The sequence below is a fragment of the Pipra filicauda genome, unplaced genomic scaffold (assembly GCF_003945595.2).
Source record: "Pipra filicauda isolate LSUMZ 115617 unplaced genomic scaffold, ASM394559v2 scaffold253_size2546935_pilon, whole genome shotgun sequence".
NCBI lineage: Eukaryota > Metazoa > Chordata > Aves > Passeriformes > Pipridae > Pipra > Pipra filicauda.
The window spans coordinates 1,185,541-1,199,963 of record NW_024104369.1 but is presented as its reverse complement, the minus strand read 5'-3'; the positions used below and the strand labels follow the sequence as shown (position 1 = coordinate 1,199,963).

General features: G+C 37.1%; 1 protein-coding gene across 5 annotated transcripts in view; it reads left to right on the top strand.

Moving 5' to 3' along the window:
• KCNH7 (potassium voltage-gated channel subfamily H member 7) overlaps positions 1-14,423 on the top strand; it is a 219,044-nt gene that overhangs the window by 143,563 nt on the left and 61,058 nt on the right. For 4 of the 5 annotated variants that reach the window (XM_039382071.1, XM_039382069.1, XM_027734195.2 and 1 more), the window contains 2 exons: positions 4,918-4,941; positions 7,583-7,797. In XM_039382071.1, coding sequence (XP_039238005.1) covers positions 4,918-4,941; positions 7,583-7,797 — 239 coding nt within the window. The remainder of the gene's footprint in view (positions 1-4,917; positions 4,942-7,582; positions 7,798-14,423) is intronic. The other variant, XM_027734194.2, reaches the window with a different exon arrangement.

Sequence of the window (14,423 nt, the reverse complement as noted above, 5' to 3'; positions counted from 1 at the left end):
AAAAAAATCAGGTGATCAACTTATAATTGCATGTACCATTCTGTCCTATACTCACATATATTAGATTATCTTTGACTGTATGAAATCCTTCAGAGACTGATCCGTTTATTTTTCTTAAATCTGTAATGTGCACATTGTGTATTCACTGGTCTACCACCAAGACATGTTTTTTCTTTCACATTGGATAAAATATCCTCAGCAACTCCATTGAAATGCTTTGTGTAATGATTAATGAAATATTTAGTGAAATGGTGAAATGCTTAGTGTAAAATTCATTGCAGTGTGATTTTCTCCTTGTGCTAGTATATTCTTGCGACCAGCAAAATTTACCAAGATGTTTCCCCGTCTTCTTTTTCTACTGTCTCTCCTAAATCTATGGAGTGCAGTCCATGATTTCTTCTTGAAGACAGGGAGTTTGAGAAACTTGAGAAAGAGCTTAGCAAATAGAGATTTGAAAGCCTGGTGAATTGAGAGGTCCCTTGAAAAGTCGCTTTCAAAGAAAAGTGTCAGGTATACAGTACTTTCACAGCTATTGATGGTCTAATGAATTGCACACCTTTTTATTCAAGCTAGATGACAAGGAATGTATGGGAAATATTTTAAGATTTCAAAAACATATATAAAGGAAGACTGTGTACAGATTCATAAATTAGCAGGAAAATGAATTTTCATTTTCAGCGATGGCTTGTTATTCTGCTATTCATTGACCACAAGTGTAAAATCCCTTTCAGTTCTCCTGCCTTATGGAAGGCCCACATCAGGAACGCTTTGCTTCTGTACACCTCCTAAAATATAAGTCTGAATGTTCCTCTGACACCCAGTTTAACTTGTAGAATAGTAGAACTAATTATTCCTTCCAGTTACTCTTCCTGTATTACATATACTTATGTAAGTACTTCCTTTCTCATTTCTGTTCCTTTTGGACTATGATTTATTTTTTTTTCACTTCAAATGAACTTGAAAATTCAATGAAATCCATAATAAACCAAACCATTTTGTTTATTCCATGTTCGCTTTAAGAAAAGATTTCAAAATCAGGATGTGGGGCAAAAATCTCCAAGACTGAACTTCAGCGTGTCCTTTCAACCTATTTCATAAGCCCCATTTTTGTTTCAACTTCCCCACATGTTTAAATTCACCTTTCAAACAAAACACATTTAAAAATATCTGTTTTGTCAATTTCTATTTTCGGAACATTAAAGTACTTCCAAACTGGTTGTTTCACTCTTAAGTGTCTTTGATTACAGTGGTAGAAAGGTCATGTAGAAATCACCATATAATTTAATACTTGCAGCATGGAGGAGCAAAAATTTATATCTCCATTTCACCAAATAACAGTTTTCAAACATTAAATACAAAGGAAAATAAATTTTACTATGAGAAGGCAATAATCCATTTGAATTCCTATGACCTCTCACATAATGTATTCATTTACAGTGTAAATAGATAAAACACTCTCACTCTGTTTTCACTCTGCATAAGCTACGAAATAGTAGAGAATCTGGCCCTAAGTTTAGGTCATATGTGTGCATTCAAGAAAAACACAGCAGAATAGAGGATGGCTCTCAGATTTGCATTAGAATTAGTAACCATTCTTGATGCCATCTGTTTACAAGCATCTTAGAATTGGATACCTTATGCTGAAAAGATGCTTACATTTGTCCAGCAAGTCCTAATTGCCTTACTCAACTGTGAGCAATAAAACCCTATTATTGCTATAAAATTATCCATGCAAGTCAGGCAGTCAGGATTCACCTATCTTCTCTGATCTCACATATTTTGATCAGGGGGAATGTAAAGCCCTAAGTACAAGTAAAAGTACAGTCACAGAATCACAGAATCTTAGAATATACTGAGTTGGAAGGGATAAGGATCCTCAAGTCCAAATCCTGGTCCTGCACAGGACCATCCCCAAGACAGGATCATGTGCCTGAGAGTATCATCCAAATGCTTCTTGAATTTTTCAGCCTTGGTGCTGTGACCACTTCCCCGGGGAGTCTGTTCCAGTGCTCAATCACCCTCTGGGTGAAGAATCTCTTTCTAATATCCAACCTAAACCTCCTGTGACACAACTTTAGACCACTCCCTCAGGTCCTGTCACTGGTCACCACAGAGATCAGTGTCTGCACCCCCTCTTCCCCTCACAAGGAAGTTGTAACTGCAATGAGGTTTCCCCTCAGTCTCCTCCAGGCTGAACAAACCAAGTGACCTCAGCTGCTCCTCACACAGCTTCCTCTCAAGGCCCTTCACCAACTTTGTTGCCCTCCTTTGGACACTCTAATGACTTAATATCTTCCCTATATTGTGGTGCCCAAAACTGCCACAATATTCAGGGTGAGGCTGCACCAGTGCAGAGCAGAGCAGGACAATCCCCTCCCTTGACTGGCTGGTGATGCTTTGCCTGATGCCCCCCGGGTCACGGTTGGCCCTCCTGGCTGCCAGGGCACTGCTGACTCATATTCAACTTGCCATCGACCAGGACCCCCGGGCCTCTTTCTGCAGCACAGTTTTCCAGCATCTCATTCCCCAGTCTATACATTCATCCAGGGTTGCACCATTCCAGGTGCAGAATCCAGCACTTTCCCTTATTGAACTTCATATGCTTGGTGATTACCCAGTCCTCTAATTTGTAAACTGTTAATCAAGGAAGTGTAGGGTTCAATATATTTCCCATTCCATTTTTATTTTGTTTATTGATCCTAATAATTCTGAATTTTCCCAAATCATCTGAAAACTACTAGTCTATCTGAAAATGCAAGTCCAGATTCAATTTTTTCCTGCCTTTTCCAGTTCAAATGATATTGAATCAGTATAACAGAATTCTGAAAGAAGATAATAGCATTATTTAGCTTAATACTAACTATAGTAATTTACCCCCAGTCAAATTTTAATATAATGCAACTGAGAATATGAATGATTTCATGTGTTAATTTATGTAGCCTAGTTGCCTATCACTTTAAAATTATCGTCACTGTGGCCGTTATATGCCAAAAGGTATTAGAGTAAAAATGACAGTTTAGAATTTTAAATGCATTTGAGCGTACTTGATTGAATTCCATTCTAAATTTCCCTATATGACAGCAAAAGCAACAGGGCTCGAACTGTGTCTTCCACTCACCACTCAAACTGCAGCCAAGCCCATCTCACCTGAAACACCAGCAATCTAGATTTTGCACAGGTTCACAGGGACTCTTCAGAAATTTTGCTGTCTTCAGCAAGTGACCTCAGTAAGATCCCTGCAGCCTTCTGAAGCAGCAGCAGACTTTTGGGTCTAACTTGGTCTAATCTGCAGTACTGCTACAAATGCCTGGCACAGGAAGGCATCAGGTTGAGAGGAACTAAACACTCTTCCACACCCCTGGTCCAGAGGGCCCAGCTCAGTGTCCCACAGTACCTAGTTCTTGGGAGGCTGAGGAAAAGCCAGAGGGGCAGCAGATGTAATGCTACCTTTGATGCAGAAGGGGAGCAGGGCTGAATGTGCTCTCCTCAGGGACAGGGCTGCTGCGAGGCAGCTGGGACAGAGACACCTCAGCCTGTCAGCCTGGGACAGTGCAGGTGACCATCCATGAGAGCCCAAGGCACCTCTGAAAGCTGGTAACCTGGTCACAGCAGTTGGCAGGGGTCACAACACAAGCGGAGGGCAGTCTACGGGTCATGTCGTAATCACGTGAACTGGGGTGGCATCCACCTATCCACCTGTGTGGCTTCTTTAAAATAATAATAACAACGGCAATAATAATATTCTCCCAGAAAAAGTTTGATCTCATGAGAGGATTCAGGGGCAGGTGTGCCGGTGAGGACAGAAAGCTTTGCCACTGTTTCCTTGCAGAAAGGCACCTAAGAACTGAAGAAAGCATCAAGGAGTATCTTTCTCCAGCACTTAGAATGGCACTGCTTAGCTTGCTGCCATGGTAAAAACTTTTCTTCCTGTGAGTCTAGATGGGCATGGGGCCTGAGGGTCAGTGTTGGACCACCTGCACAGTCCCGTTCCCCATGCAGCCAAGCCAGCCTGCATCACTGCCGTGGGTGCCTCAGCTTCTCTTAATTACTCGGGACTAATTACTTCCTCTTAGGTTGGCACTTCTGACCTCCAGCCCACTGCCAGACTTATGGAGAAACGATTTGACCATGTTATTGTGAAGACAAGTTAGCTAAAGCCAGTCCTACTGCCTGATGGTCTACTCCCAACACTTTTACCGATTGTCTCTCAATTGTCAAAGTGACTTCATCTTCACTAAAAGTCAATGTAATATAATCAAGGAGGTGCAACAATATTTCAATTCAAACTGTACACACTCTGAAGCAATATTTTCTGCTTTTCTGGTGTAGATTTTAGTTGTCTTTTTTTTCTCTTTTTTCTTCACTTTTATTATGCTGAAAACCAGACAATGGTCGCAATGTCAAAGGTAAAGTATACATCTAGACTGTACCTTCCAGTGTTTCAATCAGCCACACTCTTTGGCATGTTACTTTGCCTGCTGTATGAAATGTTCAAATGCAACATTCTCATGCCAGCCTCTCTAGGGCCAGGTGCATTACTTAAATTATATTTGTTAAACATGTAGTTATTCCCATAACTATTGTCTCAAAGCACTAACTATCAATCACTGAAAAAAGTGAAGGCATAGTTAAGTGGCCCTTTGACTTAACTGTGTGTGAGTTCAAAAAAGGAAGGAAGGGAGGTAGAACATATCACAGTTACTTAACTCAGTGCTATTGTCTTCGAGCAGGCAAAACTTCTATTGAAGCTACCAGGGGTTTTACCTGGATGAAAAGGAAGTATGGGGACATTACCAAACAATCTGTTGTTACAAGGTGCTTAGTTATCAGCTAACTATTGTACAAATTACATAATTGGTAATCAGGACCTTTGTGGAAGTATCTTCATTTATTCCTCTTTTGTCTCTTTAAAACTAGTTTCACGTTCCTGGATGGCAGGGGGTATGGTTTCAAGCTTCCTGTAGCATTAAAATGTGCATGCATGAACTTCATTGCCAATTCCATGTTTAAATAATATTTAGTGCAGTTACGAAACTGTTTCTTTTCACCAGCACTGAGCTACGCCTTTTGGAAGCAACTTTAACATAATTCATAAGTGACTTCCTCCATTTCTGAGAACACATACTAAAGTGTTCAGTTTAATTGTCATATTTGTAGCCATGTCGGAGAACTGGTTTGTGACTTCATGCATGATGCAAAAAGTGTGTGTACCTGGTAAAATCTCTCTAAACTGCATGCAGTGCATGACCTAGATTCTGTAAAGCAATTTGTGGACTACAAAATCATTGCATTTGCTTCATGTGTATGTTGGCAAAGTCTTGGGAGAAAAAACATGCAGTTTTTGTTCTATACAATAACTTTTATAAATGTATTTACTGCTGGTGAAAGATGATGGATTGGCAGCTCAGGAGAGTGAAATCATTTCTCAATGCACTGTGTAAGCAGGGACAATGGAATTCTACGATAAAAATGTGGAGCTCAGACTTAACCTGAAAGATTCTCTTTTGTAGGGTAGGCAGAAGCACGTCATTCACCCTGCTTATTCAACTCTTGGCCTCTGTTGAAACTGTCAATCAGGGTGCCAATTAGTGTCAATTGTGATTGTTATTTGTTATGGCCCTCTTTTTCTTCCTGCTGCTATGAGAGTATAGCAACGTTCCACTAGTTGTCAAGTATCAGCTCAATTGCTGTCAGTCTGGGCTGTACTTAAGCTAATACAGTCTTTCGATCAATTAACATTATCAATAAGGTGCATTATACATTTCACCACTTTCTAAAGCAAAAGAAGGAGAGGGAAAAAAAGCAAGGTTTTATTCTCATGTGCAATGAACTTAAGTCTAATATCATGCTCTAGGGCATGAGTATTAGGTAGAAAGGGGAGAATAATCCCCTTTTGAATAGAAGCAATAAAAGATCTAAATCCCACAAAACAAAAGTTCAATGCAATTTAGGCATCTATAAAGTTACTAATAAAATAAAATCTCATCTACTACCTAATCATGGATTTGCCTAAGATATCTTAGTTTCCTCTTACCTTTAGAATTCCTAAGGTACCAACAATCTTGTTCATCTGACAAATGACTCCAACTTGATACCCTGCTTATGTCTAAACCTACTAAATACTCAGAAATTACTGCTATAATAGAAAAGCTGAAAATTTGCAGTCTGACCATATATATGTACCACATGCCAGCCAGATTATTCATCTCATGGATTTTTGAGAAGACTGTGAGCCCTTATATATTTTAAACACTACTTTTTAATAGTCATACAGATGATGTGAAAGATAGAAAAAACCTCAAAATCTGATTCTTCAGCAAGAGCTCAAAGCCAGATGTGATGAAAAAACAGCCCTTAGTTAAAGAATTTTACCAAAAAAAACCAGAAATCAGCACAGCCTGAAGCATTTTCCCCCAGCTATCTCCAGGCAGCTGGTTGCTTCGAATTTCATTCATTCACACATTGCAAATACAAATCAACTGTTCCACTGTTGACTTTGCAAATTACCCCATAGGCCTAATCCTATCCCATTGACTGTTCCTGATTCATCATACATATTCTTGTTTTCCTCACAGGAAGTCAAAAAAAAACCCTCAAAAGCAATAGAAGAGATAAGCATCACATTGTTGCCTATAATAGAATTAAGATGCAATAAGGTTCTCACGTGGATCTGAGAAATGCCCTTCAATCCCACACTTTAGGTACATTGCTACTGACTACAAGACCTGGATTTGTTCTTAAATCCCTAATTGTATGTAGCTCTCACTGTCTAAACATCTTTATAGTTCTTTTTTCCAGTATTATTCTCAAAAGCAAATTTTATTTGCAATGAATACTTTTGACTTCCTGACCAGCCTTCTGACAACAGTACAAAAGAAGTATACTGATATATTGCTTCCTGTTACAAATAATTCTGTCCAATATGAAAAGAATAATGATAAAGGATATGTGTCCCACAAAATATGCAAACTCCTTAATTTTTATCTACCATGATGCACTAAAATAGCATATAGAGTTTATATATAGTCCATTAATATGCTAAACAAGCATCCCTATAGTTTTAAACATTTTGTTAGCAATGACAACTGAAGAAACTTATTTTGTGAGTCCACTCAATTTTCCAGTTCCTTTGAACTATCATGTGAGCACAAGCAAGGTACAGATGTGATAATAGAGCCTTTACTAATTCCAGGCACTCTTATATAATCATGTGTCCTATTTCCGCTCTTATAAACAAATGAGAATACAGTCCTTATATTCGGTCAGAATTACAGTAAGAGCATATCAGCATTTTGAGTAACATGAAAACAAGTAAGGATAGATGCAGGTACTTTGCAATCCATGTACCTTATAAAAAAATATTGAGGGCTATATGTGAAGGAAATGTCATATTTATAGCCAGTACTAGATTAGAATTTCATTAGCAATGGAGTTATTTTTAAAATGTAGATCTTTTTTACTATTAACAAGTAGTATAAAAAAAATATTTTTAACTACCCGCTTAACATACCACACTGAAACATTAATGTTAACTTCTTTTTCTGCATTTATCAAATTCTAAATATGTGTTCTGATTTTTCAGGGCCTTTCAATCATATCAAGTCCAGTCTGTTGGGATCCACATCAGATTCAAATCTCAACAAATACAGTACAATCAACAAAATTCCTCAACTCACACTGAACTTTTCAGATATCAAAAGTGAAAAAAAATCTTCATCTCCTCCTTCTTCGGAGAAAGCAATTATTGCACCTAAGGTGAAAGATCGAACGCACAACGTAACAGAGAAGGTTACCCAGGTAAGGTAATACACATTGTTTTAGTTCATTTTCAATTTTGCGGAGCTCATTATCAATTTATTCAATAGATTGTTACTCTTTCCATGAATGATTTGACTATCTCCAAGATAATTTGAAGGCTATGAGCCATTAATTAATTTACCTTCAATTCGCTTTCACGAGGTAGTTTACAGAATTAGATGATACTGTTAAGAAACAAGACTTTTCAGGTCTCTATTTTTTTAATGGAAAAGAAAGCATGGTATACAGCAAGTGCCCCAAATAATTCCATTAATTTCAGTGATTACTGTCATTCATAAATTTTAGTTTCATTCTTAATTTTTCTCAGCATTATGAATTGCTGATTAGTGTAAGGCACAACATGATAAAAAATGGTAAGTGATTGTACCACTGGTCTAAGCGTCATAATTACATCTTGCAATTTATCATCTAGTTCTTTGGCTTTTCATAATGCTTTTTCTTGTGGATGTCTTTTCCATACATTTTTTGACATCAAAAAGGCTGTCAAAATGAAAAGCAGATACCTTTGGACTGGATGTATGATATATTCTGTCAGACTTGTGAATGAGGTTTAAAATTGAAACAAAGCTGAAAATAATTCAAGATAGCATACTCCTTCACTGTAAGACAAATAGTGCTTGACTTCAGTGCCCTCTGAAGTAAACAGAATTTTTCAGCTAAATTCAGTATAATTATTACATTTGTGTTATAGTCTCATTTGGAGATTGACTAGGACAGGCTACCAATGTGCAACATACTGGGAAAAAAATCAAGAGATGATAGTATCCCAAATAACTTTTACAAAGTTAGTAAGAAGAGAGTCGGCCCTTAAATGCCCATACACTGACAGAGGTTAGAAGTGCTTTGTGTCAGAATGCCAATAGATATTCCATAAGAATATCTATTACCAAGAGTAGCTTTTTACTTAGAATCATAGAATGATAGAATTGTTTAGGTTGGAAAAGACCTTTAAGATCCTCGAGTCCGACCATTAACCCAGCACTGAGAAGTCCACCTCTAAACTAGCCCCTAACTGCAGACCTGCCTTCTATAGACTGCAGCTTCTCTACATTGGTGCTGTGCCAGATATTGTCCATTCTCCTACTCCCTTTGACAGATATATAAAGAAATGTATTGTACACCCTCCTAGAGAAATAAAGGTTCTATCAGTTCTATTTTGAGATCAGTTAGTACCTAAAAAGTAATTGTATTTTTATCTTTCATATATTTAGTTGTTGATAGCTAACTTGAATCTGCAACCATTGTCCTTTCTTCTCTGGTCAATTGTGAAAGATTTAATCTCTTCTGGATCCATTTTGATATGTTTTAAATTATTCATAGTAGTTATACATAGAAATCTTTTCACAGCTAATATAGCAAAAAAGTCAGGTTATATAAAAATTACCAGTTTTTATGAGTTATGTAAGCGTGAGGCAAACTAGATTTTTTTGATTTATTTTTTTTTTAAATTCTGACTGGCTAATTAGTGCCAGGGTGCTGAGTTTCTGTGTACTAGTGACACTGTTATGGGGGGTGAGGCAGGAATTTTTTAAAAAAATATGTACTTATTCTCCAAATAATTTAGATATTATGAAAAATCCCATGGAAATGGCTTGGATCAGCTAAACTTTCCAGGAAAATTGATAGCAACTAAACACAAAATTAAATTTGAAGTGCTCTATAAAATCTTTATACTTTGTAAAAGCCTTCCAATTTAATTTGACATTGGTTTATGTCCTTTTCTAGAATGATCTCAACCGATTTGCAGAGCACAATTTGCATAGCAAAGTTTGATGACATATCACTCATTATAATTGGAAATAATTCCCTGCAGCTGGTGCTTTTTCTCTTATTACATTCACTTATCAAAGTTTTTAGTTGCTGCTGCATCCTAAACTCTAGAGTTAGGTACAGAGAGAAACTCCTAGGAGGTATAAATAAATGTTGGTCTATAATATTACACTGGTAAAAGATCTAGTTAACTAGTTATTCAAGAATTAGATTAGAAATAGACAGTTAGAAAATTAAAGTGGCTAGTTTTAGCCTTGTTTATGTTTCTAATCCCAATGATTTCAGTATGTTTCATAAGAGTCAGCACTTTGAAGGTTCCACTGCATGTCTGCCTATAAATTTCTTTGCAAATCTTTTCATAGGCCAGAGAACCATTTTGTATCTGCAGAATAGTGCAAAAGTGGTTTTGGAAGGTTTGAGTATAGTGTTGAGATAGAATATGGTAGAAGCGTTAGATGAGATAGGGATATGCTCATGAGTATAAAATGGCCATGGTAAGTTTAAAGATCACCCTTAATCAGTCGTGACATTCTGAAACAATCCTCTAATAAAAGAAGTTAGGACAGGAATTCTAAATGTTGTTAAAAAGAGACTGAAAAAATGTTGTAATGGGATAGATAACATGTACGCTTCTGGGATTGCAGGATTTGATGACAAGGAAGGCTACTTCCAGATGTATATTGCACCATTCAAACATCCATCCGTCCATCTCTCCATTTGTAATCCTTATTATCTTTCTCCCTTTCCTCAGTCTTGCTGAGAAATTTGGTCCTGCTGTCATAACCTGACATTTTCACTATGGTGGCTCCTCACTGTGCTACTCAAAATACAGGGACATGGATTCTATTATGCACCATAGTAAGATATCTGAGAGGTTCCCTGTTGGATCACTGCACTCTGAATTCTCTCTCATGCATCAGTAATATCAAACCAAGTTCGGTATCACAAGATATAACAAGTTCTTTCCAGAGATAACACCTGTATGACTTCTATAATATCCACAAGCTGAAGAGTTAATTCAGGTTATGAAGACAGTGAAAAAGGAAGGAAGGGATAACACATAGCTATCTTCAAAGGGTAGAGGAAGAATAATGAAAAAAGTAAATAAAAGAGTCACGGCCACTGTGTTTAGAGGAAGTTATGCACTTTAGGAAAGCACTGAAAGAGGAGTGAAATAATTTAGTAGAAATATTTTAGTGCAATAAATTAGTAGAAGACAGAAAAATAAAGTTTAGAAAATAATTTGAGAAGGAAAAGAAGATGTTGTGGGACAGTGGTTTATACTTTGAGTGAAAAATATAAACTTTGAAATTCAGGTGGAGAAAATATTTCAGTACAGAATTTAATAAATAGATACATAAAATCCATAACATCTTATCTTTTAAATAATACAAATAAATGAATCTCTTCAAGAAGAGCTGTGTTATAAATTCTACTGCAAAGAACCTTTCAATACTGTCTTACTACTTAGCAAGAATATCCAGGACATTATGGAGAGATGAAAATTACCTTAAAATATAGCTTGCAGTGAAGTGCTGCACATGTGATGGTCCTGAATAAGTAGATTCTCTGATTGCTTTGCCTGGTTTTTCACCTGGGGCTTCACTGATCAAAACTCCTTGTATAATGGATGCCTGTTTCTCCATAACATTGACTTTTACTCAGAGAAATGGCCCAGCAGTATCTTCTTATTGATAAGTTGGCATTGTTATATTCCACTGCATATATTTGTCACTGAATTAAATTTACATTTCCATTCCACTTTACTAAAAATTTTGGATTCTAAATGTTTCTCATCATAATTTCCAGATGTGCTAAACTCACTCTCTTCTGGAGGAGTCTCACTTTACTTTTTTCCATTACTCTTTTTTTTTTTTTTGGACAGTCTGTTCAGGGGTGCAGTCCGATTTCTGCACTCTTCTGTACTGACAGGTTCAGTTGGGGTCCTGGCACTGATTGTTAGAAAGAGACAAGTCTTCCTAGAGGCACAAAAAGTAGACTTTTATTAAAGAAAGCAGTAGGGCAAAAATTTGACATCTGTCCCTTAGCATTTTTTATGAATTCATAAAGGTGACGTCTGGCCTTAAAATTGCAGTGTGCAAAAGTGCAACAGTAACTGATTTTATCTTTTGTTTGAATACTGATTTATTACAAAGCTTCTTACACATCCAGTTCCCACTGACGTATGGCTCTAGAGTTGTGAGCAGCATGAAGACTAGTGTAGTCAGTATCTATGCTTGTTTTTAAAGAAAAGAGAGAATTCCTGAATTCCTATAATCTAACACTGTCAACAAACAATAACTGTCCCAATTAATAAAAGGGTAAATTACTGGTCTCTTTACTGTGTTGTTTAAGAAAAACTGTTTTGTTTCTCTGGATCACTAGTGTCCAGAGATTTATTCATCCCCTTGAAATTCATCAGTCTGATGGGATATAACATGTGGTTGAAAGACTTAATATGTATCTGTTGTTTACGATTTGTCTCAATAACTGAATTACAGGAAGGTAAAACTCTCTGATCTTTAAACTTCTTGCAAATAATACTGTTCAAAACAGTTTCATTATCTATCCACCTGGAGGAAATATATGTACCCAAACTGGTCATATGGCTGATGAAATAATAAGTATGTACCTTGACAGGATACACAGAAGAGTATGATCTGTTTTGCAGACATGCTGAACACCCACAAATCTTCTGAAAATAGAACTGTCAGTGAAGGGAGGGTGTGGGGGGGTCACATATGAAGCGATAGACCTTGCAGTGTCACTGCATGTTTTTGTAATCTGGCCGCACTCCATTCAGTTCCCCAGAAGATTACGAAATAAGTAGCAGTATCCTCACAAGGCCAATAAAGCTGTTGATATAAAAAGAACTATTGTATGATCATGACTTCAAACTGACCTTCAGGTTTTCAGGCTGAAAGATGACTAGCAGCATTGAGAACAGAGAGGGGCAACATAAGACCTAAAAATAAACTCAGTTATTGATCTATACGTTTTCAGCAGTCTGATTCAGCTGACACACTGCACTGTTTACATCATGCAATAACTCACATACACACAACATTTCAAGGCTGTTCATTTTGGAACACAAGCTGACATGAAGCACAAAATTCTGAATTAAGGGAAAACAATTTTAATGTCTTCCAATTACACAGTAAGGCATTGCATATAATAATGAAATTGGGGGGTAAGCAGAGCCAACATTTCCTTGTTATTGTATGGAAAGTTCGAATTTCCTCTATAGTGACAGTCTTCTTTTTCCTATTATTTGTCAATTGACAGTTTATTCAGGAATTATTCCTTTTCTCTACAATAATACTTAGCAGCCTAATGCAATAAAATTTCATCTTTAATTGTCATTTTATAATTAGACTTTTTAATTAATATAGATGTAATATAGAAATAGTATAAATGTGTTTAGTTTCATTGTCATTTAGAAGTTGTGGCACACTGTGTGTGAAAAGAAGGAAAACAGAGAAATCATGGTAAAGCTAATAAAAATACCCTGGTCTCATGGTAGCTGTTTAAACCTGTGCAAAGTGTCACCAAAACTGGAGAGTAGTATCTTTTGCACCAGAGCAAGTAGCTATACAAAGTGCATGGAAGCAGAAAACAAAGCCCAGTGTTTTGTTCAGTTTCAGAAGAAAACATAGCATTTTCATTGTAATTACTTCTGTTGCACCAAGTAATAAGTTTCACAACAGCTGTGAAAGATAAAATATTCCTTCCTTAGAGTAGAGTCTCTTCTTTTTGTGACAGCTGAATGGGCTAAGGCATCTGAACTGCTGCAGTGTTTTGAGAAGATTTCACAACATATGGTAGAAATGGAGCAGTCGGAAAGCCCAGCTGCTTTGAAGCATGTAACCTGGATGCATCCTTAATTAGTCCATGTCCTTCCCCCAAGATCTACTCTTCTGAAAAATGGATTACCTGATTTTGCTGAGTTGGGAAAAAGTATCCAGTATCTTCTACGAATTACACTTTTGAGTAATCAATGTTTTGCGTGATCTCTTTGTTGTTACTGCCTTGATGCCAACATGGAATGAAGCATATGACTCTTCTTAATAATAGATCATTAACCAAAGCAACATTCCTCTTTTGATGCTAATAAGTGGGGGAAAACAGGCAGACACAGGCTTTCAGACTGCATTGTAATTTGTTCTGCAAATAATTTGTTGAAAGTGTTGAGAGTGTAAGAACTGATGTAAGTAAAGCTGATCGAAACCAAGGTGTTGGCAGCATTTGGATAAGTCTCATTTCTCTAGACTAGAGCTATAAACCCCCAAACTCCCACTTCCTGGTGGATTGACCTTGGAAGTTTCTAAACTTGGTAGGTTACTCTGCTGAAACCAACAGTTTTGTCACCTACCAGAACAGTCTCACCATGAACTGCAAGAAGCCAAGCCCCACCGAGATCCAGAGAACTGTGAGAATCCTCTGATCCATTTGATATGCACAGTCTGAAATAATACCTTTCCCACATACAGTTACAGTTGCCTTAAAACAGCTACAAAAGAAGTCACAGTCCCTCTTTCGAGTAACCTTAGAACCATGCAAAAATATAATGTGAAAGAGACCTCTAGAGGCCATCTAGCCCAACCTCCTACACAAAACAGCACAACTTCAAAGTTACATCAGAGTCTGGTGGTTACCAAGTTAACTCAGGAAACAGTTCCTATGTTTAGGTCAGCATAAGGATATGTTTTCTCAGAGAAAATCAGCCAGCAATAGACAGCAATATCAGCTGGCATGTGTAAAGATGGAGGGTAGAGGGCAAAAAGTTCAGGATGTCATGGGTCAAAAGAGCTGCCCTTTTTCAAGACCACTGCTTG